The sequence below is a fragment of the Oncorhynchus mykiss genome, chromosome 5 (genome assembly GCF_057628025.1).
Source record: "Oncorhynchus mykiss isolate SJ-2025 chromosome 5, ASM5762802v1, whole genome shotgun sequence".
In the NCBI taxonomy this organism is placed as follows: Eukaryota; Metazoa; Chordata; class Actinopteri; order Salmoniformes; family Salmonidae; genus Oncorhynchus; species Oncorhynchus mykiss.
In genome coordinates, this window is record NC_143026.1 from 75,887,501 (window position 1) to 75,913,990 (window position 26,490).

At 47.5% G+C, this 26,490-nt stretch overlaps 1 protein-coding gene across 1 annotated transcript in view; it reads right to left on the reverse strand.

The window, feature by feature from the left end:
* scfd2 (sec1 family domain containing 2) overlaps nt 1-26,490 on the reverse strand; it is a 197,781-nt gene that overhangs the window by 167,358 nt on the left and 3,933 nt on the right. Inside the window, exon 3 of the mRNA XM_036978387.2 lies at nt 7,377-7,504. Within this exon, the coding sequence (XP_036834282.2) occupies nt 7,377-7,504 (128 nt within the window). The remainder of the gene's footprint in view (nt 1-7,376; nt 7,505-26,490) is intronic.

Sequence of the window (26,490 nt, forward strand, 5' to 3'; positions counted from 1 at the left end):
CCCCCCTCTGCCTCTCTCTCTCTACTACCCCCCTCTGCCTCTCTCTCTCTACTACCCCCCCTCTGCCTCTCTCTCTCTACTACCCCCCTCTGCCTCTCTCTCTCTACTACCCCCCTCTGCCTCTCTCTCTCTACTACCCCCCTCTGCCTCTCTCTCTCTACTACCCCCCCTCTGCCTCTCTCTCTCTACTACCCCCCCTCTGCCTCTCTCTCCCTCTCTCTCTCTACTACCCCCCCCCTCTGCCTCTCTCTACTACCCCCCCTCTGCCTCGCTCTACTACCCCCCTCTGCCTCTCTCTCTCTCTCTACTACCCCCCTCTGCCTCTCTCTCTCTCTACTACCCCCCTCTGCCTCTCTCTCTCTCTCTCTCTCTACTACCCCCCTCTGCCTCTCTCTCTCTCTCTCTCTCTACTACCCCCCTCTGCCTCTCTCTCTCTACTACACCCCCTCTGCCTCTCTCTCTCTACTACCCCCCCTCTGCCTCTCTCTCTCTCTCTCACTACCCCCTCTGCCTCTCTCTACTACCCCCCCTCTGCCTCTCTCTCTCTCTCTCTACTACCCCCCCTCTGCCTCTCTCTCTCTCTCTCTCTCTACTACCCCCCCTCTGCCTCTCTCTCTCTCTCTCTCTCTCTACTACCCCCCCTCTGCCTCTCTCTCTCTCTCTCTCTACTACCCCCCCTCTGCCTCTCTCTCTCTCTCTCTCTCTACTACCCCCTCTGCCTCTCTCTCTCTACTACCCCCCCTCTGCCTCTCTCTCTCTACTACCCCCCCTCTGCCTCTCTCTCTCTACTACCCCCCCTCTGCCTCTCTCTCTCTACTACCCCCCCTCTGCCTCTCTCTCTCTCTACTACCCCCCTCTGCCTCTCTCTGCCTCTCTCTCTCTCTGCCTCTCTCTCTCTCTGCCTCTCTCTCTCTCTGCCTCTCTCTCTCTCTGCCTCTCTCTCTCTCTGCCTCTCTCTCTCTGCCTCTCTCTCTCTCTGCCTCTCTCTCTCCTGCCTCTCTCTCTCTCTGCCTCTCTCTCTCTCTGCCTCTCTCTCTCTCTGCCTCTCTCTCTCTCTGCCTCTCTCTCTCTCTGCCTCTCTCTCTCTCTGCCTCTCTCTCCTCTCTGCCTCTCTCTCTCTCTCTGCCTCTCTCTCTCTCTTGCCTCTCTCTCTCTCTCTGCCTCTCTCTCTCTCTCTCTGCCTCTCTCTCTCTCTCTCTGCCTCTCTCTCTCTCTCTGCCTCTACTACCCCACCTCTCTCTCTGCCTCTCTCTCTGCCTCTCTCTCTCTCTGCCTCTCTCTGCCTCTACTACCCCACCTCTCTCTATCTCTCTCTCTACTACCCCCCTCTCTGCCTCTCTCTACTCCCCCCTCTACTACCCCCCTCTCTCTCTCTACTACCCCCCCTCTACTCTCTCTCTCTCTCTGCCTCTCTCTCTCTCTCTCTACTACCCCCCTCTCTCTCTCTCTCCACTACCCCCATCTACTACCCCCCTCTCTCTCACTCTGCCTCTCTCTCTCTACTACCCCCCCTCTTCCTCTCTCTCTCCTACCCCCCTCTGCCTCTCTCTCTCTACTACCCCCCCCTCTGCCTCTCTACTACCCCCCTCCGCCTCTCTCTCTCTCTCTCTACTACCCCCCCTCCGCCTCTCTCTCTACTACCCCCCCTCCGCCTCTCCCTCTCTCTCTACTACCCCCCCTCCGCCTCTCCCTCTCTCTCTCTACTACCCCCCCTCCGCCTCTCCCTCTCTCTCTCTACTACCCCCCTCCGCCTCTCCCTCTCTCTCTACTACCCCCCCCTCCGCCTCTCCCTCTCTCTCTCTACTACCCCCCCTCCGCCTCTCCCTCTCTCTCTCTACTACCCCCCCTCCGCCTCCCCCTCTCTACTACCCCCCTCCCGCCTCTCTCTCTCTCTCTCTCTCTCTCTCTCTCTCTCTCTCTCTCTCTCTCTCTCTCTCTCTCTCTCTCTCTCTCTCTCTCGCTCTCTCTCTCTCTCGCTCTGCCTCTCTCTCTCGCTCTGCCTCTCTCTCTCGCTCTGCCTCTCTCTCTCGCTCTGCCTCTCTCTCTCGCTCTGCCTCTCTCTCGCTCTGCCTCTCTCTCTCGCTCTGCCTCTCTCTCTCTCTCTCTCTCTGCCTCTCTCTCTCTCTCTGCCTCTCTCTGCCTCTCTCTCTGCCTCTCTCTCTACTACCCCCCTCTCTCTCTCACTCACTCCACTACCCCCCTCTACTACCCCCCCCTCTCTCTCTCTGGGACAGGCACCCCACCCTCTCTCTCCCTCTACTACACCCCCTCTCTCTCTCTACTACCCCCACTCTCTCTCTCCTACTACCCCACTCTCTCTCTACTACCCCCACTCTCTTCTTTTACTACTACCCCCACTCTCTCTCTACTACTACCCCCACTCTCTCTCTACTACTACCCCCACTCTCTACTACCCCCACTCTCAACAACTACTACCCCCACTCTCTCTCTACTACTACCCCCACTCTCTCTACTACTACCGCCACTCTCTCTCCTACTACTACCCCCACACACGCACTCTCTCTGCCTCTCTCTGCCTCTCTCTCTGCCTCTCTCTCTGCCTCTCTCTCTGCCTCTCTCTCTCTCTCTCTCTGCCTCTCTCTCTCTCTGCCTCTCTCTCTCTCTGCCTCTCTCTCTCTCTCTGCCTCTCTCTCTCTGCCTCTCTCTCTGCCTCTCTCTCTCTCTGCCTCTCTCTCTCTGCCCTCCCTCCCTGCCCCTCTCCTCTCTGCCTCTCTCTCTGCCTCTCTCTCTCTCTCTGCCTCTCTCTCTGCCTCCCTCTCTCTCTGCCTCTCTCTCTCTCTGCCTCTCTCTCTCTGCCTCTCTCTCTCTGCCTCTCTCTCTCTCTCTGCCTCTCTCTCTGCCTCTCTCTCTCTGCCTCTCTCTCTCTCTGCCTCTCTCTCTCTGCCTCTCTCTCTCTCTGCCTCTCTCTCTCTCTGCCTCTCTCTCTCTCTGCCTCTCTCTCTCTCTCTCTGCCTCTCTCTCTCTCTCTGCCTCTCTCTCTCTCTGCCTCTCTCTCTCTCTGCCTCTCTCTCTCTCTGCCTCTCTCTCTCTGCCTCTCTCTCTCTCTGCCTCTCTCTCTCTCTGCCTCTCTCTCTCTCTGCCTCTGCCTCTCTCTCTCTGCCTCTCTCTCTCTGCCTCTCTCTCTGCCTCTCTCTCTCTCTCTCTGCCTCTCTCTCTCTCTCTCTCTGCCTCTCTCTCTCTCTCTGCCTCTCTCTCTGCCTCTCGCTCTGCCTCTCTCTCTGCCTCTCTCTCTGCCTCTCTCTGCCTCTCTCTCTGCCTCTCTCTCTGCCTCTCTCTCTGCCTCTCTCTCCACTACCCCCCTCTACTACCCCCCACTACCTCCCTCCCTCCTACCCCTCTCTCTCTGGGACAGGCACCCCCACCCTCTCTCTCCACTGACACCCCTCTCTCTCTCACTACCCCCACTCTCTCTCTCCTACTACCCCCACACTCACTCTCTCTGCCTCTCTCTCTGCCTCTCTGCCTCTCTCTCTGCCTCTCTGCCTCTCTCTCTCTGCCTCGCTCTCTGCCTCGCTCTCTGCCTCGCTCTCTGCCTCGCTCTCTCTCTGCCTCTCTCTCTCTCTCTGCCTCTCTCTCTCTCTGCCTCTCTCTCTCTCTGCCTCTCTCTCTCTCTCTGCCTCTCTCTCTCTCTCTCTGCCTCTCTCTCTCTCTCTCTGCCTCTCTCTCTCTCTCTCTGCCTCTCTCCTCTCTCTCTCTCTGCCTCTCTCTCTCTCTCTGCCTCTCTCTCTCTCTCTGCCTCTCTCTCTCTCTCTGCCTCTCTCTCTCTCTCTGCCTCTCTCTCTCTCTCTGCCTCTCTCTCTCTCTGCCTCTCTCTCTCTCTCTCTGCCTCTCTCTCTCTCTCTCTGCCTCTCTCTCTCTCTCTCTGCCTCTCTCTCTCTCTCTGCCTCTCTCTCTCTCTCTGCCTCTCTCTCTCTCTGCCTCTCTGCCTCTCTCTCTCTCTGCCTCTCTCTCTCTCTGCCTCTCTCTCTCTCTGCCTCTCTCTCTCTGCCTCTCTCTCTCTCTGCCTCTCTCTCTCTCTGCCTCTCTCTCTCTCTGCCTCTCTCTCTCTCTGCCTCTCTCTCTCTCTGCCTCTCTCTCTCTGCCTCTCTCTCTCTGCCTCTCTCTCTCTGCCTCTCTCTTTCTCTGCCTCTCTCTTTCTCTGCCTCTCTCTGCCTCTACTACCCCACCTCTCTCCTGCCTCTACTACCCCACCTCTCTCCATCTCTGCCTCTACTACCCCACCTCTCTCTATCTCTCTCTCTACTACCCCCTCTCTCTGCCTCTCTCTACTACCCCCCCTCTACTACCCCCCTCTCTCTCTCTACTACCCCCCCTCTACTCTCTCTCTCTCTCTCTGCCTCTCTCTCCACTACCCCCATCTACTACCCCCCTCTCTCTCACTCTCTCCCTCTCTCTTACTACCCCCCCTCTGCCTCTCTCTCTTACTACCCCCCCTCTGCCTCTCTCTCTCTACTACCCCCCTCTGCCTCTCTCTCTCTACTACCCCCCCTCTGCCTCTCTCTCTCTACTACCCCCCCTCTGCCTCTCTCTCTCTACTACCCCCCTCTGCCTCTCTCTCTCTCTACTACCCCCCTCTGCCTCTCTCTCTCTACTACCCCCCCTCTGCCTCTCTCTCTCTACTACCCCCCTCTGCCTCTCTCTCTCTACTACCCCCCTCTGCCTCTCTCTCTCTACTACCCCCCCTCTGCCTCTCTCTCTACTACCCCCCTCTGCCTCTCTCTCCCTCTCTCTCTCTACTACCCCCCCCCTCTGCCTCTCTCTACTACCCCCCCTCTGCCTCGCTCTACTACCCCCCCTCTGCCTCTCTCTCTCTCTCTACTACCCCCCCTCTGCCTCTCTCTCTCTCTACTACCCCCCTCTGCCTCTCTCTCTCTCTCTACTACCCCCCCTCTGCCTCTCTCTCTCTACTACCCCCCTCTGCCTCTCTCTCTCTCTCTCTACTACCCCCTCTGCCTCTCTCTACTACCCCCCCTCTGCCTCTCTCTCTCTCTCTCTCTCTACTACCCCCCCTCTGCCTCTCTCTCTCTCTCTCTCTCTCTCTACTACCCCCCTCTGCCTCTCTCTCTCTCTCTCTCTACTACCCCCCCTCTGCCTCTCTCTCTCTCTCTCTCTACTACCCCCCCTCTGCCTCTCTCTCTCTCTCTACTACCCCCTCTGCCTCTCTCTCTCTACTACCCCCCCTCTGCCTCTCTCTCTCTACTACCCCCCCTCTGCCTCTCTCTCTCTACTACCCCCCCTCTGCCTCTCTCTCTCTACTACCCCCCCTCTGCCTCTCTCTCTCTCTACTACCCCCCCTCTGCCTCTCTCTGCCTCTCTCTCTCTCTGCCTCTCTCTCTCTCTGCCTCTCTCTCTCTCTGCCTCTCTCTCTCTCTGCCTCTCTCTCTCTCTGCCTCTCTCTCTCTCTGCCTCTCTCTCTCTCTCTGCCTCTGCCTCTCTCTCTCTGCCTCTCTCTCTCTCTCTGCCTCTCTCTCTCTCTCTCTCTGCCTCTCTGCCTCTCTCTCTCTCTCTCTGCCTCTCTCTCTCTCTCTGCCTCTCTCTCTCTCTCTCTCTCTCTCTGCCTCTACTACCCCACCTCTCTCTCTGCCTCTCTCTCTCTGCCTCTCTCTCTCTCTGCCTCTCTCTGCCTCTACTACCCCACCTCTCTCTATCTCTCTCTCTACTACCCCCCTCTCTGCCTCTCTCTACTACCCCCCCTCTACTACCCCCCTCTCTCTCTCTACTACCCCCCCTCTACTCTCTCTCTCTCTCTCTGCCTCTCTCTCTCTCTCTACTACCCCCCTCTCTCTCTCTCTCCACTACCCCCATCTACTACCCCCCTCTCTCTCACTCTGCCTCTCTCTCTACTACCCCCCTCTGCCTCTCTCTCTCTACTACCCCCCCTCTGCCTCTCTCTCTCTACTACCCCCCCTCTGCCTCTCTCTACTACCCCCCCTCCGCCTCTCTCTCTCTCTCTCTACTACCCCCCCTCCGCCTCTCTCTCTACTCCCCCCTCCGCCTCTCCCTCTCTCTCACTACTACCCCCCCTCCGCCTCTCCCTCTCTCTCTCTACTACCCCCCCCTCCGCCTCTCCCTCTCTCTCTCTACTACCCCCCTCCGCCTCTCCCTCTCTCTCTCTCTACTACCCCCCCTCCGCCTCTCCCTCTCTCTCTCTCTCTACTACCCCCCTCCGCCTCTCCCTCTCTCTCTCTACTACCCCCCTCCCCCTCTCTACTACCCCCCCTCCGCCTCCCTCTCTCTACTACCCCCCCTCCGCCTCCCTCTCTCTACTACCCCCCCTCCGCCTCCCTCTCTCTACTACCCCCCCTCCGCCTCCCTCTCTCTACTACCCCCCCTCCGCCTCCCTCTCTCTACTACCCCCCCTCCGCCTCCCTCTCTCTACTACCCCCCCTCCGCCTCCCTCTCTCCGCCTCCCTCTCTCCGCCTCCCTCTCTCCGCCTCCCTCTCTCCGCCTCCCTCTCTCCGCCTCCCTCTCTCCGCCTCCCTCTCTCCGCCTCCCTCTCTCCGCCGCCCTCTCTTTATCTGGAGGTGGTACGTTTGTCAAAATAAACCCAGAAGAGAGCGAGCCCCCCGGGATTAGAAAGGATGGCGCTGCTCTCAGACTATTTCAGCAGCATGTGTGTGTAGCGTGTACGAGACCCCCCCGGCACATATTCCAACCTGCTTGTTAAGAGTTAAGAGCCGGGTTACCTCTGTGATTGCAGTGGGACCACAGAGCCCCTCCCAGCTCACCTCCCCTCGATTACTATTGCACAGAACTGCCACATGCTAACATACATGTCAGCCAATGTGTGTGTGTACACAAGACATGCTACATATGATTCATGGCATTCATACACCGATGTGAGTCAAATAGGAGTCTAAGTGTACAAAATGTGTGTGATGATGTGTACATATCTGCCTATCTGATAGTATTTTTACCCTCTGCTTAGGGCTCTTTTGCTTCATTAACAAACAACAAAAGTTATTGAGAGCTGTGTGTGTGTGTGTGTGTGTGAGAGAGAGAGAGAGACAGAGAGCCAACATGTGGTTCACATTTCCTCTGTGGCCACATGGGCAAACACAGACAGAGGAAGCTCTCTATAGGTGGCGCTGTGGCTCTTTGTAAAACCTCTCTCCCCATCCCTCTTTTCATCTCTCCTATGCCTTTCTAATGCGGAGAGTTTGACTATATATCAAAATAATGTAATGATGTGTTTACTGATTGCAGTAATGTCCCCATGTTATTATTTAGCCCTAGATCAGACAGGGTCTGTGTATTCTGTGGCAGTGGGATTTGCGAGAGAGCGAGTCAGAGAGTGCCTGCTCATTTGGAGTGTCAACACTGAGTCAGTCTATGTGTCCTGGCCCTTCCTTACCCAGACCCATCTTGATTGGCAGGTTCTCCTTGCTGGCGGCCTCCACCAGCTGTCTGCGGACCTCCATCACAGCCTCCTTCTGCTTACTGGCCAGCATGGTCTCCCATAGCAACCTGGCTGTGGACGACCTGAGAGGTAGAGGGCAGACATCAGTAAGATCACCCAGCTGCTACTGGAAAAGCACTCAACATGTACAGTTGAAGTCGGAAGTTTACATACACCTTAGCCAAATACATTTAAAAACTCAGTTTTTCACAATTCCTGACATTTAATCCTAGTAAAAATTCCCTGTTTTAGGTCAGTTAGGATCACCACTTTATTTTAAGAATGTGAAATGTCTGAATAAAAGTAGAGAATGATTTTTCATCACATTCCAAGTGGGCCAGAAGTTTACATACACTCATTTGGTAGCATTGCCTTTAAATTGTTTAACTTGGGTCAAACGTTTCGAGTAGCCTTCCACAAGCTTCTCACAATACGTTGGGTGAATTATGGCCCATTCCTCCGGACAGAGCTGGTGTAACTGAGTCAGGTTTGTAGGCCTCCTTGCTCGCACACGCCTTTCCGTTCTCCAAAACGTATGACCTTTATCCCCATGTGCAGTTGCAAACCGTATTCTGGCTTTTTATGGCGGTTTTGGAGTAGTGGCTTATTCCTTGCTGAGTGGCCTTTCGGGTTATGTCGATATATGACTCATTTTACTGTGGATATAGATACTTTTGTACCTGTTTCCTCCAGCATCTTCACAAGGTCCTTTGCTATTGTTCTGGGATTGATTTGCACAAAAGCACGTTCATCTCTAGGAGACAGAACGCGTCTCCTTCCTGAGTGGTATGACGGCTGCGTGGTCCCATGGGATTTATACTTGCGCACTATTGTTTGTACAGATTAACATGGTACCTTCAGGCATTTGGAAATTGCTCCCAAGGATTAACCAGACTTGTGGAGGTCTACAATTCTTTTTCTGAGGTCTTGGCTGATTTCTTTTGATTTTCCCATGATGTCAAGCAAAGAGGCACTGAGTTGGAAGGTAGGCCTTGAAATACATCTACAGGTACACCTCCAATTGACTCAAATTATGTCAATTTAGCTAAACTTCTGACCCACTGGAATTGTGATACAATGAATTATAAGTGAAATAATCTGTCTGTAAACAATTGTTGGAAAAATTACTTGTGTCTTGCACAAAGTAGATGTCCTAACCGACTTGAGTGGTTGAAAAACGAGTTAATGACTCCAACCTAAGTGTATGTAAACTGCTGACTTCAACTGTATTTGAACATATCACAAAATATTATTATTATTTTTTAAATATATTTTACACATCAGAGCAACCTTGAGGGAATCTTATTTGAGTCAGAAAAGGATGTTCATATAATAGGGAAAATATACAAAACCTGCCAGAGAACATATCCAACGGACAATTTCTTAGAAAAAAAAATCTTAACTATTGGAAGCAAGACTTAAAAAGAACTGATGTTGGCACAAGATGGAGGGAATGTTGGAGCATAACTAACGAAATTATAGTTAACCAAAATGTATGCTTAAACAAGTATAAACTGAATGTATAGAATTGATTATAAAAGAGACAAAATTCATTAATTCTACAGCACCACGGCAGTCTTTAGTGGGGCAGCAGGTAACCTAGTGGTTAGAGCGTTGGGTAGTAACCGAAAGGTTGCTGGATCGAAACCCCGAGCTGACAAGGTAAAAATCTGTTGTTCTGCCCCTGAACAAGGCCGTTAACACACTGTTCCCCGGTAGGCTGTCATTGTTAATAAGAATTTGTTCTTAACCAACTTGCCTAGTTAAATAAATGTTATATTTAAAAAAATAAAAATTTAAAATTTACATTTAAAGTGTAAAACTAACGACTCAATAATCCATGCTTTCTGGAAATGTTATAAAGTCCAAAAGTTTTGGGCGGAGATTGAAAGCTGGCTGCCAGAAGTATTAAAATGTAAACGTTGTTTTAAATCCGTCTGTCTGCATATTTCAAGACATGGATGTAGGGAGTCCCAATGGGCTGGACCATTCTCTTCTCATCATATTGAAAAAAATACTAAAAACTTGGAAATCAATCAATCCACCATCATGAACTAAATGGAAAAATCAAATGACTTATTACTGAAATAGCATAGGTGACCCGAGAAAAACGAATTGGTACAATTTAAGGTCAAGTGGCAAACAATAATGCAGGCACTAGGGTTGTAGGGTTGGGGTTGTGAGCATGCAGGCACTAGGGTTGGGGTTGTGAGCATGCAGGCACTAGGGTTGGGGTTGTGAGCATGCAGGCACTAGGGTTGGGGTTGTGAGCATGCAGGCACTAGGGTTGGGGTTGTGAGCATGCAGGCACTAGGGTTGGAGTTGTGAGCATGCAGGCACTAGGGTTGTAGGGTTGGGGATGTGAGCATGCAGGCACTAGGGTTGGGGATGTGAGCATGCAGACACTAGGGTTGTAGGGTTGGGGATGTGAGCATGCAAATCAAATCAAATGTTATTTGTCACATACACATGGTTAGCAGATGTTAATGCGAGTGTAGCGAAATGCTTGTGCTTCTAGTTCCAACAATGCAGTAATAACCAACAAGTAATCTAGCTAACAATTCCAAAACTACTACCTTATAGACACAAGTGTAAGGGGATAAAGAATATGTACATAAAGATATATGAATGAGTGATGGTACAGAGCAGCATAGGCAAGATACAGTAGATGGTATTGAGTGCAGTATATACATATGAGATGAGTATGTAAACAAAGTGGCATAGTTTAAAGTGGCTAGTGATACATGTATTACATAAAGACGCAGTAGATGATATAGAGTACAGTATATACGTATACATATGAGATGAATAATGTAAGGTATGTAAACATTATATTAGGTAGCATTGTTTAAAGTGGCTAGTGATATATTTCACATAATTTCCCATCAATTCCCATTATTAAAGTGGCTGGAGTTGAGTCAATGTGTTGGCAGTCAATGCAGGCACTAGGGTTGGGGATGTGAGCATGCAGGCACTACGGTTGTAGGGTTGGGGATGTGAGCATGCAGGCACTAGGGTTGTAGGGTTGGGGTTGTGAGCATGCAGGCACTAGGGTTGTAGGGTTGGGGGTGTGAGCATGCAGGCACTAGGGTTGGGGATGTGAGCATGCAGGCACTAGGGTTGTAGGGTTGGGGTTGTGAGCATGCAGGCACTAGGGTTGTAGGGTTGGGGATGTGAACATGCAGGCACTAGGGTTGGGGATGTGAGCATGCAGGCACTAAGGTTGGGGATGTGAGCATGCAGGCACTAAGGTTGGGTATGTGAGCATGCAGACACTAGGGTTGGGGATGTAAGCATGCAGACACTAGGGTTGGGGATGTGAGCATGCAGACACTAGGGTTGTAGGGTTGGAGTTGTGAGCATGCAGGCACTAGGGTTGTAGGGTTGGGGTTGTGAGCATGCAGGCACTGGGGTTGGGGATGTGAGCATGCAGGCACTAGGGTTGTAGGGTTGGGGTTGTGAGCATGCAGGCACTGGTGTTGGGGATGTGAGCATGCAGGCACTAGGGTTGGGGATGTGAGCATGCAGGCACTAGGGTTGGGGTTGTGAGCATGCAGACACTAGGGTTGGGGATGTGAGCATGCAGACACTAGGGTTGTAGGGTTGGGGATGTGAGCATGCAGGCACTAGGGTTGGGGATGTGAGCATGCAGGCACTAGGGTTGTAGGGTTGGGGATGTGAGCGTGCAGGCACTAGGGTTGTAGGGTTGGGGTTGTGAGCGTGCAGGCACTGGGGTTGGGGATGTGAGCATGCAGGCACTAGGGTTGGGGATGTGAGCATGCAGGCACTAGGGTTGGGGATGTGAGCATGCAGGCACTAGGGTTGTAGGGTTGGGGTTGTGAGCATGCAGGCACTAGGGTTGTAGGGTTGGGGTTGTGAGCATGCAGGCACTAGGGTTGGGGATGTGAGCATGCAGACACTAGGGTTGGGGATGTGAGCATGCAGACACTAGGGTTGGGGATGTGAGCATGCAGGCACTAGGGTTGTAGGGTTGGGGTTGTGAGCATGCAGGCACTAGGGTAGTATGGTTGGGGTTGTGAGCATGCAGGCACTAGGGTTATAGGGTTGGGGTTGTGAGCATGCAGGCACTGGGGTTGGGGATGTGAGCATGCAGGCATTAGGGTTGGGGATGTGAGCATGCAGGCACTAGGGTTGGGGATGTGAGCATGCAGGCACTAGGGTTGGGGATGTGAGCATGCAGGCACTAGGGTTGGGGATGTGAGCATGCAGGCACTAGGGTTGGGGATGTGAGCATGCAGGCACTAGGGTTGGGGATGTGAGCATGCAGGCACTAGGGTTGGGGATGTGAGCATGCAGGCACTAGGGTTGGGGATGTGAGCATGCAGACACTAGGGTTATGGGGTTGGGGTTGTGAGCATGCAGGCACTAGGGTTATAGGGTTGGGGTTGTGAGCATGCAGGCACTAGGGTTATGGGGTTGGGGTTGTGAGCATGCAGGCACTAGGGTTATAGGGTTGGGGTTGTGAGCATGCAGGCACTAGGGTTGGGGATGTGAGCATGCAGGCACTAGGGTTGGGGATGTGAGCATGCAGACACTAGGGTTGGGGATGTGAGCATGCAGACACTAGGGTTATGGGGTTGGGGTTGTGAGCATGCAGGCACTAGGGTTATAGGGTTGGGGTTGTGAGCATGCAGGCACTAGGGTTATGGGGTTGGGGTTGTGAGCATGCGGACACTAGGGTTATAGGGTTGGGGTTGTGAGCATGCGGACACTAGGGTTATAGGGTTGGGGTTGTGAGCATGCGGGCACTAGGGTTATGGGGTTGGGAGCATGCGGACACTAGGGTTATGGGGTTGGGGTTGTGAGCATGCGGACACTAGGGTTATAGGGTTGGGGTTGTGAGCATGCGGGCACTAGGGTTATAGGGTTGGGGTTGTGAGCATGCAGGCACTAGGGTTGGGGATGTGAGCATGCAGGCACTAGGGTTATGGGGTTGGGAGCATGCGGACACTAGGGTTATGGGGTTGGGGTTGTGAGGATGCGGACACTAGGGTTATAGGGTTGGGGTTGTGAGCATGCGGGCACTAGGGTTATAGGGTTGGGGTTGTGAGCATGCAGGCACTAGGGTTGGGGATGTGAGCATGCAGGCACTAGGGTTGGGGATGTGAGCATGCAGGCACTAGGGTTGGGGATGTGAGCATGCAGGCACTAGGGTTATGGGGTTGGGGTTGTGAGCATGCAGGCACTAGGGTTATAGGGTTGGGGTTGTGAGCATGCAGGCACTAGGGTTGGGGATGTGAGCATGCAGGCACTAGGGTTGGGGATGTGAGCATGCGGACACTAGGGTTGGGGATGTGAGCATGCGGACACTAGGGTTGGGGATGTGAGCATGCGGACACTAGGGTTGGGGATGTGAGCATGCGGACACTAGGGTTGGGGATGTGAGCATGCGGACACTAGGGTTGGGGATGTGAGCATGCGGACACTAGGGTTATGGGGTTGGGGTTGTGAGCATGCGGACACTAGGGTTGGGGATGTGAGCATGCGGACACTAGGGTTATGGGGTTGGGGTTGTGAGCATGCGGACACTAGGGTTATAGGGTTGGGGCTGTGAGCATGCGGACACTAGGGTTATAGGGTTGGGGTTGTGAGCATGCAGGCACTAGGATTATGGGGTTGGGGTTGTGAGCATGCGGACACTAGGGTTATGGGGTTGGGGTTGTGAGCATGCGGACACTAGGGTTATAGGGTTGGGGTTGTGAGCATGCAGGCACTAGGGTTATAGGGTTGGGGTTGTGAGCATGCGGATCTGGAGAGATGAGATGTAGTCGTTTGCGTCTGTAAGTTGTTGTTCGTACATGTTTGTTTATATCTGGTGTGAAAAAAAGACAAGAAAATATATATTTTATAAATAATGCTCCTTTCTACTCTGAAAGATGAAGGAGAGGAAGAGAGAAATAAAATACTGAGGAAGGGGTTTGCCGACACGGATCTCAAATGTTAGAAATCAAGCTCTCTTATTTGTCTCTTTTTTTCCTCTCCTTTTCCTCTAACTCTGGTTCTCTCTCTGTGTCTAACTGCCGCCATGTGTTTAATATCAGATGTAATCTGTTCCAGACGGCGAGAGAGGAGCTCAAATTGGGCTACCCGCCATCTTCACACTGAAAAGGAGACAAAGACAAGAGAGACTCACTGCTCCTCCACAAACAGAACACTAGAAGGTCCACAGCCAGACAAAAAGGTTGGTTTACTTCACTACCACTATGATGATGAATGTGGGTGGGAAGAATGTTTAAATGTTCAACAAACGCCACAAACTCCCTGAAAAGCAGGACAGAGACATTGGAGTAATTTATAGGAAATCAGTTGCTAAGATTTTTCCTCAGGAAGACGGCATCATTGGCTTAGCTGTGTGCTGGGCTTGGGTAGAGACGGGCTGTTATGCTTAAGAGTGTCATGAAAACAGCACAGTTATCGCTGTTTAAATACCTGGGCTGTGACTTGGCCATATGCATGTATGCATGTGTGTGAGTATGGGTCCTAATGTGCACTGTTCGTGTAAGTGTGTGTGCATGTGTGTGAGAGAGATAAGCAACAAAGAGATGGAGAGGGAGCGAGAGAGAGATTGATAGAGAGGCAGGGAGGGAGAGAGAGATGGAAAAAGCCCTACTAGAATCTGAAGTCAAATGTCTACTGTTTGCTGACGATCTGGTGCTTCTATCACCTAGCAAGGAGGGCCTACAGCAGCACCTAGATCTTCTGCACAGATTCTGTCAGACCTGGGCCCTGACAGACCTGGGCCCTGACAGACCTGGGCCCTGACAGACCTGGGCCCTGACAGACCTGGGCCCTGACAGTAAGGCCAAAATAATGGTGCTCCAAAAAAGGTCCAGTCGCCAGGACCACAAATACAAATTCCATCTAGACACCATTGCCCTAGAGCACACAAAAAATCTATACATACCTTGGCCTAAACATCAGCGCCACAGGTAACTTCCACAAAGCTGTGAACGATCTGAGAGACAAGGCAAGAAGGGCCTTTCTATGCCATCAAAATTAACATAAAATTCAACATACCAATTAGGATCTGGCTAGAAATACTTGAATCAGTTATAGAACCCATTGCCCTTTATGGTTGTGAGGTCTGGGGTCTGCTCACCAACCAAGAATTCACAAAAATTCTGCATGCAGAATTCTGCAAAAATATCCTCAGTGTACAACGTAAAACACCAAATATTGGATGCAAAGCAGAATTAGGCCGATACCCGCTAATTATCCAAATCCAGAAAGAGACGTTAAATTCTACAACCACCGAAAAGGAAGCGATTCCCAAACCTTCTATAAGAAAGCCATCACCTACAGAGAGATGAACCTAGAGAAGAGTCCCCTAAGCAAGCTGGTCCTGGGGCTCTGTTCACAAACAGACCCCACAGAGTCCCAAGACAACACAATTAGACCCAACCAAATCATGAGAAAATTACTTGACACATTGGAAAGAATGAACAAAAATTACACATATCCACAAAGATACACAGATTACACATATCCACAAAGATTTCAAAAACAAAATCAAATTTTGATAAACTCCGATATCTATTGGGTGAAATACCACAGTGTCCAATCACAGCAGCAAGATTTGTGACCGGTTGCCACAAAAAAAGGGCAACCAGTGAAGAACAAACACCACTGTAAATACAACCCATATTTATTTATTTTCCCTTTTGTAGTTTAAATATTTGCACATTGTTACAACACTGTATAGATATAATGACATTTGAAACATCTTTATGCTTTTGGAACTTTTGTGCAATGTTTATTATCCATTTCACTTGTTTTGGCAATGTAAACATATGTTTCCCATGCCAATAAACGGAATTGAATTGGGAGGGGGAGAGAAAGAGAGATGGGGTGGGGGGGGGGATCCCATGAGCTTGCATATCTTTGTGGGTTCCAGGAAGATGTGAGGTCTCATAAAGGGTTGAGGAGGTATGGTTCAAATTTGTCGCCTGCCCCCCATCTCTCCTGGTGTTTCCCCTGTGGTTGGGTCAGATGGGGGCGGGATGAGGGTGGCACTAGAAAGGTGTGAGTCAGGGTCTTGTAGAGTAACTGCTCTACTATAAAGGGTCTTGTAGAGTAACTGCTCTACTATAAAGGGTCTTGTAGAGTAACTGCTCTACTATAGAGGGTCTTGTTGAGTAACTGCTCTACTACAGAGGGTCTTGTAGAGTAACTGCTCTACTACAGAGGGTCTTGTAGAGCAACTGCTCTACTAGAGCGGGTATTGAGGCCATGGGGTGCGTGTGCCTGACCTCCTGCATGTGTGTGTGTGAGCAGCTCCAGTTTGGCTCCCTCTGCTAGAAGAGGCTACTCTAAACCTGAAGGAGGCATTCTTATCCCTTCTGTAGACTGTGTACCCATGCTGACCTAACCGGTCAGTCTGGCTGCTTAAACAATGCATGGTTGTGTGTATCTGTGTGTGTGTGTGTGTGTGTGTAAGCTAAATTCCATCAAATGTGTAATGACAAACACCATTAAGAGGTAGTTGTGCATCATCAAATGCCCAGGCATGAGTTACCATGTCCACACACACACACACACACACTAGTTAATAGGTCTGAGGGTGGGTTGTTCCTGGAAGCTTGTGACGCAGCAGTAAAGAATGAGTCTGATTCAAACTCAGGATCCCTTCAAGCTAGCAGCTACAGTAAGACCATTTGAGTCCAAGTCTAGTAGTCATGCAGGCAGACACTTAGGCTGCGGTTAGTCAGACAAGCAGCTCAATTCTGATAGTTTTTCCACTAATTGGTCTTTTGACCATTCACATCAGATCTTTTCACATCAGATCTTTTTCAGAGCTGATCTGATCCCATGTGCCTGCATTTGTAAAGTGGGTTAGAAACTATTAATATTTCAAACATTTTACACAGCCTGTTTGTAAATGTTTGTAGAATAACTTGCTGCTGTAATCAAGAAGATTTCAGCCTCAATCAAATGGAATGGACCCAAAAAACAGATTCTGGCTCCACACATTCCAGAAATCTAGCAAGAAAAGCATTGCCTAGAAGGTATAGCTCCTTAGCAGGACAGGAACTTAAAAGTATTTAGTGAGGGGAGGATAAATGATCCACTTGACCAGGCTACTCAACAGAGTCAAGCAACAGGTCTGCATCACCAGTTAGCCAAGTACAACCAAGACAAGTCTCATACAGAAGCAGCACTGATGCAGAACTTATCAGGGCAGGATTGGTTGGCCTAATTATTGACAGAGTATAATATTCCATGCTGTACTAGATACAGTTGTACTGACTTAGACTTCAACCTCTGTCAGTCACACAACCACAAGATGCAGTTAGCAGGCAAGAGATCAGTAACAAGCTAATAAATTAATTTGCTTGCTAAAAGCCAGTCGCAGGCATTGGTCCTTCCACAGTGAGTGGAGTGTGTGTTACAGGGGGGAGTGTGTTAAATGGAGAGAATTTGCTATCAACATCCCAGAACACCACAGGACATAAGGCCTGTCTCTGGTCTGTTCTGTCTGTGTCCCCTGGCAGGAGAGACTACTATCTGAACAGGATTTATGAACACAACCAGAGAAGAGAGAGCCAGGGAGAGAGCGAGCCAGGGAGAGAGTGAGACATAAGACATATTAAAGGAGGGATGAGGAGATAAGGAAAATGGGAGCAAGATGGAAATGAGAGGAATATAGTGCAACTGCTGCTCTCTCTTCCATTCTATTTCTCCCATTTTCTCTCTCAATTCAATTCAATTTAGTAGACAAGTTCAATTACTTACATTGTCAAAGTATCCATATAACAAACAATGATGGGACCAACAGCATTAAATCATAAATAATAATAGTAGTAGTGGAAATGGGATTACCATTAACAGCAACAACAATATTAATGAGAATAATAACACATTAAAGCAATAACAGCAGCCCAGTCTCAACCAGACTAAGAAGCCACATGACATGGTTCAAAACAAAACGAGAAATATTATTGACATTACATTGCAGTTTTAACTGGCTGTCCCTCAGGTTGTGGCAGGAGGACACATATTTGGCTGCCAAAACTGCACATTTAGGCTTTTCACCCAATAAATATGTTTTTTCATCCTTCAAATTGTATATCTTAAAACTCTTTGTACTGAATGATAATCTTTCTTTCCCAAAATTCTCTTAGTTTGGAAGAGTCAGATAGTCTGCTACCATGTACTGTCTGTTTAGAGCCAAATAGCATTGAAGTTTTCTTGCGGTGTCTTTCCATTAGGTGATATTTTCTCTTTGCTTTGTGATGATTTGGTTGGGCCTGAGGCTCTATGGAGCTGGTATGGGTTAGTGAACTGAGCCTCAGAACCAGCTGACTGAGGGGACTCTTCTCTTGTTTTATCTCTTGACATTGTAGGGCTGTGTGATTAAAAGTTTAGGGGTCACTTGTTTTAGATGGTTGTCAAACTTGATGGCTCTTTTATCTATTCTAATAAGGAGGGGGTATTGGCCCAATTCTGCTCTACATGAGTTATTTGGAGTTTCTTTGCACTGACAATACAGTCTTGCAAAACTCTGCATGCAGTATTTTGTTGGATGTTTTTCCCATTTGGTAAATTAATTAGAGATTGGACCCCATACTTCACTGCTATATAGAGCAATTTGTTCTAATTGGAATTTAGATTTTAATGTTCCTTTTCAATGGCATAGAATGCTCTTCTTGCTTTGTCTCTCAGCTCGTTCACAGCCGTGTGAAAGCTACCTGTGTTGCTAATATTTAGTCCAAGATGCATGTCATTTTTGGTGTGTTCTAATAGAACTGTGTCCAAATAGAATTTATATTTGTGATCCTGATTTCCAGACCTCTTTTGGAATATCATTAGGTCTGACAGAACCTGTGCAGATGATCTAGATGCTGCTGTAACTACTCCTTAGTGGGAGACAGCACCACCAGGTCATCTGCGTACAGCAGAAAGTTGATTTCAGTGTTGTGTAGGATGAGACCAGGTGCTGCAGATTCTTCTAATGTTGTTGCCAATTCATTAATGATTCATAATTCATTAATTAATTTCACTCCACGTCCCTGAGAGAAGAAGTCGGTTTGCTTGCTGACAATTTTAAGCGGACATTTGTTTTAGTGTACATTGATTTAATAACAGCATACTATTTCCCTCCAATACCATTTTCTATTAGTTTATTTTTGTTAAATACCTTTGTGCCAAATTGAATCAAATGGTTTCTTGAAGTCCACAAAACATGAGTATATTCTGCCTTTGTTTTGGTTTACTTGTTCGTCAATTAGAGTGTGGAGGGTATACATTTGTATAAATTGGTGTGATCAATCCTTGGTTCCAAATATCAGGAAACATACCTGCAGTGAGGATAATGTTGAAGAGTTTGAGTATAGCCAATTTTAATTGGTCTGTTTACATTATAATTTAAATATACCATCAGCACCACAGGCCTTTTTGGGTTGTAGTGTACAGTTCTTTTTCAAACATGTTATCTCCCTCTCTCCCCCACTTATCTGTCTCCCCTCATCATCATTGCTCTCTTGCCCCCATCACTCTCCCCATCTCTTTCACCCCACTCTAGCCTCTCTCGTTCTTTCACCCCACCCTAGACTCTTCCACCCCACCCTAGTCTCTCCATCCCTCCCCCACCCCACTCTAGTCCAGTCTCTCTCTCCCTCCCACTCTAATCCAGTCTCTCCCTCCCTCCCTCCCACTCTAATCCAGTCTCTCCCTCCCTCCCACTCTAATCCAGTCTCTCCCTCCCTCCCTCCCTCCCACTCTAATCCAGTCTCTCCCTCCCCCCAGCCCACTCTAGGCCAGTCTCTCCCTCCCCCCCAGCCCATAGGGCGACAGGGTAGCCTAGTGGTTAGAGCGTTGGACTAGTAACCGAAAGGTTGCAAGTTCAAATCCCTGAGCTAACAAGGTACAAATCTGTCGTTCTGCTCCTGAACAGGCAGTTAACCCACTAGGTCGTCATTGAAAATAAGAATTTGTTCTTAACTGACTTGCCTAGTTAAATAAAATTAAAAATAGTCCAGTCTCTCCCTCCCGCCACTCTAGTCCAGTCTCCCTCCCCCCACTCTAGTCCAGTCAGTCCCTCCATACCCCCACCCCACTAGTCCCTTCCTCCCCCCACACCGCACTAGTCCAGTCTCCCCCCCCCCCCCCCCCCCACTCTAGTCCCACCCTCTACCTCATAATTGACTACTACATTTTGGAATATTTCAGAGACTATATTTCAGAGACTACTACTTTTATAACCAGTCTTATAATTTTAGTCTTCAAAAAGCATTGTTGGCTTAGAAGGGCTGAGAACAAAATAGACAAGCTGAGCATGATGAACAAACTTGGGAAGCGTTCAGGTCAGAGGAATCTACTGGAAGAATTACAAGAGACTCAAGGCTTCACAGTGGGATGTGCTAGTACTTCTACAACACAGGGGTAGCAGAGGATGAGGATAGAGAAATTAAAAATGATACATTTTGATACAAGCTCCCTGGGACACGTTTCCCTCCAAATTCCTTATCAGATCTAGGAAGTGATAGTACTGTTTTCCATGGGGGAATTTCCTCTTCCTGTCAGATATGAGAGGCAACCCTCCACCCCCTCTGCTCTGCCCTAACTCTATTCTATTTCTGACCACTACTGCCTCCCTCTACACTGACCAATAGTTACAGGATTGGCCTTTGCAATCTGCATGGGAGAACAAGATATCCTGAGATAGGAGCAGGGCAGCCAAGCTGTCTGGGCCCTCCAACACACCCTGACGCACACGTTTGGAGAGAGGCACGTCAATCATCGCCTCCAACACTAAGGACTCACATGAGACTGTCCTCTCTAGATGAAAGTCTGGTAAAGTTGCATACCATCATCATGCCATCATTATTAGCAAGCTCTGGGTTAGTGAGCCGCCTATAGCTGGCCCTGGCCAGGCTCTAGAAGTTATCGGGATGAGATGTGGAGCAGGGTTAGAGGTTGGAGCCTAAAACCAGGCCTGCAGGTAGAACAGGATGACACCCTCCAGAGACCCTCTCTTACTGTAAACTAGTGGTCAATCCAGTGCTCAAGATTATCTTGGTTTCTTCTCCTCATATTCCGCTCTGCTTAAATAAAACACTCCATACTCAAAACATCCTCGCTAGCACTGCATGGTCAGTATATACTGTAGTACACAACTCATCCAAGAATATTAAGACACCCTCAGGAAAGAGGCCTTGCTGGGTGTGTGATATAGAGCTGAACAATATTTTGACAGGCTCATAAGTAAAGCAAAGCTGTCACTAAATGAAACCCAGAGGATGGGTGTGACCAAAGAAAACAACAGTGGGTAACCTACACAGGCCACACCCATGTCTCTTTATTTTTCCCCCTGCAAGTCCTCTCGCCACACTCTCCTATAGAGAGCAATAGTAATGGAGTCTTTTTGTAGGCACCAACTCCGCAATGGTTCGTTAGACAAAGCCTATGGGAGTTTATGTAGGGTTCTTGGATAAATGCAGAAAATGAGGTCTGTGGTAAACAGACTTAGGAGATCTTATACATTTTGTTCTATGAGAATCTTCATCAGCTAATGTCACTTTTTGTGAATTTTGAAGCATTTTTAGCTGCTTTTGCAACAGCTAATGGGCATCCTAATAAAATACCTAACTACCAAAAAAAGCACATAAAGGCTTCATAATTCATAAAGGGCATGTTAACTGACTTACAGAACAAAATGTATAAGATCTAATAAGCCCGTGTTGACCATATTTTCAGCATTTATCCCAGAACCCTATTCTTTCCCCATAGGAATGGCTGAACGAACCAGAGGTAAATCCTTTCCAGGTTTTAGGACTACAGGCTGGTGAACTCCATCCCTGTTCATTCCCATGTCTTTACCACGCAGCTGCCACAGAAATAATTGTGTGTTTTCTTTCTTTTAACTCTCTCCTTTCCCAGCCCGTACAGAAATAGGTGTGTTTTCCCTCTTTCGAGTCAGACTTGCTGATCTTTCACGGCAGGGTGAGGTTGGATCCTTTTTTCTGAAGCTTGTCTCAAGTCTTGGCAGCCCCTGGACCAGACCCAGAACACCTTGGCCACCCGCACCGACCCCTGCCTTTACCCGCCTGTCTGCCCATCATAGGACCAGAGTCCAGGGTGCCCAGTGGTGGGGGTGCTGGTTTCAGTCTGAAAGGGGGAAACATTCATGTGTCCCGTACAGGATCAAAGAGCACCAACCTGAGTACAAGCCAAGCACATTACATTACACAGTGGTCAGGAGAATACCTGACTTCACACACACACTCTCTCAACATCACCACATTCATACTACACACCAATGCAGAGTTTCAAAGGTCCACATGAACACTGAAAAACAGCACACAAATGCTCAAAACCACCACTCTCACCGACAAAGCCTACTCTCACCAACAAAGACAGAACCTTGAACACAAAGCAAACTTAAATGCAAAACATGTGTAGGCACACAGCAGACTTTTAGACTTTAGAAAAAAATCTGGGCTCTCTCTGGTACGAGCTGGAAAAACACAGTTAAAGTCCAGGCTCGTGTTGAAGGTAAAAACTCACACCAGATCATGAAACGTCATACTAATTGTACAGCAAAGTCACGGGTCTTTTTGGGAAGCTAAAATCAACAACCACCCATAGGAGCCCTAAACATAGTGATCTATTAAAAATATCCTACAATTTCAAAAGGGAAATATCATACAATAAAAAAACAAATTAGGCCCCCGCCTACTGTTTAAAGGGATACTTTGGGATTTAGGCAATGTGGTTCTTTATCTACTTCCCAAGAGTCAGATGAACTCAGGATACCATTTGTAGGTCTCTGTAGCCAGCATGAAGTTTACAGGTTTTGCAAGCAAATGCTAACTAGCATGCTAGTAGATAGCGCAATGACTGGAAGTCTATGGGTAACGCTAGTTAGAATTGGCTCGTAAAACCACCTCTAACTTCTGCTTACTGGACAAAGAGACATAAAAATGGTGTCAATGAGTTTCTGGCTCTGGGGAAGCAGATAAGAGCCTCATTACCTAAACCCAGAAGTATCCCTTTAAAGCTTTAAAAGCACAGCTCATTACAAAGCCAATCAAAACACAGTTTGGGAGGTAAGTTGGCACTGAAGAGGATGGCTGACGTATTACCTGCTCCTAACCAACTATTTCGGGTTTTTTTTTTGTGTTGTTTGCAACTTATTTTGTACAAAATGTTGCTTCTAGTCTCTTATGACCCAAAATAACTTCTGGCCATCAGAACAGCGATTACTCACCTCGAACTGGAAGAAGCATTTTCCTTTAACGAGTCCGATGAGAACGATATACTGCGGTCCCGGGAACAAGCCCAAATCCCTGTCATTTGAGTGAAGAAAAGACAGGACAAGGGGGCGCAGGTCGGGCTGCCTTCGGAGAATCCGTAGGCAAGCGAGTAAACTCCCACTGCCATCCGTTCTATTGGCTACAGTGCAATCATTGGAAAATAAAATTGATGACCTACGATTAACATCCTACCAACGGGACATTAAAACTGTAATATCTTATGTTTCACAGAATCATGGCTGAACGACGACATGGATAATAGACCAGCCGGGATTTTCCATGCACCGGCAGAACAGAGAAGCTACGTCTGGTAAGACGAGGTGTGGGTGTGTGTGCAATGTCTAATATTAAAGAAGTCTTGAGGTATTGCTCGCCAGAGGTAGAGTACCTTATGATAAGCTGTACAGTGGTTCCTCCATTAAGTTGTGAGCTTACGCCGCAGAACTTAGAGGTCATTCGTGGTTTATTACGGTACCCTGACCACTTCATTGCTCCAGACCAGCGCAAGGGGGAGTTAGAGCACTGGTTATGCTTTTGGGTCCTACTGTGGCTCTAACTGACAATGAATGGGTGACATAAACCTAAATAGAAACTGATAATTGTGCACGACTTCGGTATTACTTACTAAAACTGTTGTTACACTAAAGGTTTTTATTATTTTATTATAATTTTTTTGCTCTTACTTTAGTACTGTAGGCCACTCCCGACCGGTCACATTGTACAGCGCCTGAGTGGCTCAACAGTCTAAGACACTGCATAGCAGTGCAAGCTGTGTTGCTACAGATGCTGGTTCAATACCAGTGTTGGCCTCGACGACTAAAATATTTAGTTTTTTCCCCCTCTAAAAACAGAAACAAATCATTCTAAATTACAAACTGGCTTTATTTACAAATTAGTAACAATGTCTCACCCCATGTTCAAGAAAGGCCCATTTTACGTTATTTGAAAACAAAATAATCTCCAAAATATTTAAGGTGCATTGCACTAATAATGCCGCTGACAATGGAAACGTTCCCGCTGTTCTGTTCTTAGTGCCAGTCTGCACGTTCAAACTAAAGCAAACTAATAATGGTATCTTTATGATTTCAGTAATGAAATAATAAAAACACTCTTTCAAAACGCCAATGTTTATTTAGTTATGGATCCATAACAAATTACTATGGGAATAAATCACTGAATTACAGAAATATCCTCCATATGTAATTATTGGCGGGGGTCACATTTTTCGATATACCGTAATTTAATCTCCATTTGGGTATTGGTTAGACAAGATTTTAAAAATTAGGGTGCAGAATTGTTATGCTCTTAGTTTAACCATTATTTAACTAGGCAAGTCAGTTAAGAACAAATTCTTATTTACAAGGATAGCCTACCGGTCGGGGAATTGATCCCCGGTCTCCCACGTGCCGTGCCCGCACGATATGGGGATTCTTTAGCTAAATAGCCCAGTACCGTACTCCCGACCATTGTACAGCACCATATTTTCGTTCCATCCTAACGGAAACCCAGAGGGTTTAATTAATTAAACTTCTTGGTGACATGGGGGCAGGATTGAGTAGCTTGGATGAATAAGGTGCGCAGAGTAAACTGCCTGCTACTCTGTCCCAGAAGCTAATATACACATAGTGGTATTGGATAGAAAACACTGAAGTTTCTAAAACTGTTTGAATGATGTCTGTGAGTATAACAAAAAACTCATATGGCAGGCCAAAACCTGAGAAAAATCCAACCAGGAAGTGGGAAATCGGAGGCTTGTAGTTGTTTTTGTTTTTTTTACTCAGCCCCTATTGTAGATACAGTGGGATATTGGTTATGTTGCACTTCCTAAGGCTTCCACTAGATGTCAACCGGCTTTAGAAACTAATTTGAGGATTCTACTATAAAGGAGGGGCTCATGAGAGCTGTTGGAGTAAGTGGTCTGGCAGAGTGCCTTGGGCTCATGACGCGCGGTCACGAGCGAGTTAGCTCTCGTTCCATTACTTTTCTACAGACAAAGGAATTCTCCGGTTGGAACATTATTGAAGATTTATGATAAAAACATCCTAAAGATTGATTCTATACTTAGTTTGACAAGTTTGTACGTGCTGTAACGGAACTTTTTGAACTTTTCGTCCGACGCGACCTGAACGCGCTTTTGGATTTGTTTACCAAACGCCCTAACAAAAGATATTTGGACATAACTGATGGGCATTATCAAACAAATCAAACATTTATGGTGGAACTGGGATTCCTGGGAGTGCATTCTGATGAAGATGATCAAAGTGAATATTTATAATGCTATTTCTGACTAATGTTGACAACCCAATATGGCGGATAACTTTTTGGCTGCTTTGTTGTCTGTACTTAGATTATTGCATGGTTTGCTTTCTCCGTAAAGTTTTTGGCTCTCTGCCAAATCAATGCATGTTTTAGAACTACTGAACGTAACGTGCCAATGTAAAAATAGATTTATTTATATAAATATGAAATTTAGCAAACAAAAACATAGATGTATTGTGTAACATTAAATCCTATGAGTGTCATCTGATGAAGAAAATGAATCACTAACCTTTGATCTCTATTTGTGCTTTTTGTGACTCCTCTCTTTGGCTGGAAAAATGGCTGGATTTTTCTGAGACTTGGTGGTGACCTAACAATCGTTTGTGGTGCTTTCGCAATATAAAGCATTTTTGAAAATCAGACTGTGGCTGGATTAACGAGAATTTTATCTTTAAAATGGTGTAAAATACTTGTATGCTTGAGGAATTTTAATTATGAGATTTTTGTTGTTTTGAATTTGGCGCCCTGCACTTTCACTGGCTGTTGGCGAGGTGGGACGCTAGCTATTAAATAACACATATGGAATCAGTTAAGAACAAATTGTTATTTACATTGACAGCCTACTCATTCCTCCCCGTCGGGGAATTGAACCCCGGTCTCCCGCGTATCCGCATTCTCTAGTACAGCCATTATTGAAGGTACTTGAGGCCACGAGAAGGTCTGGACATGGCCTGCTCTCCCTTATGTAAGGATTTAGGCACTTTATCATGTTTACTACAGCATGTACTGTAGGCTGTTTACTTGTCAGACCACACAGTAGCCTAATAAACAAATGCAGGTGGCTTATATCTTCAAAATGCTTTATTATCCAAATGTAAAAGCATTTACTTAACAGTACTGTATTTCTTCATCAGCATCTTCATGCTTTCATTAATAAAATAATGATAAAAACATTCAAAATAAAATGTTGATTTAGTTATGGATCCATAACAAATTACTACTGGAATAAATATCACTGAATTACATGAGCAAAGTTGTCTAATGAAGGCAAACAAATTTTTGCTTAATAGAAAATACTTAATAGAAAATACTCTTTCAAACACACGGTCACATTGTACAGTATCGTTACGGCTATTAGCAGGACTATATTTTGGCCTTTATAAATATTATTTTGTCCTACAATCGCTCACTGTCGTTTTTTGAAAATGAAATAATCTCCAAAATATTTATATACATAGCTGTGGATGTCTATTTCAGCACCGTTTCGTGCTGCTCTGAGACAAGCATGGAGAAACGAAAATGTTCAATTATATTCCATGATATTCTTAAGATATGTGTTGACTGAAAATATGCAAGTGACGTCTACTAATCAAGTTAGGTTTCTCCAGAATTAAATAATTATCCAGAACTAAATAATTCTAAATAACAAACTGGCTTTATTTACAAATTAGTGAGAAGGTCTCACCCCAAGAATGGCCTTTTTCTCACTCGCTCTAGGATAAATGAAAACAAAATCTCCAAAATATCAATTACTT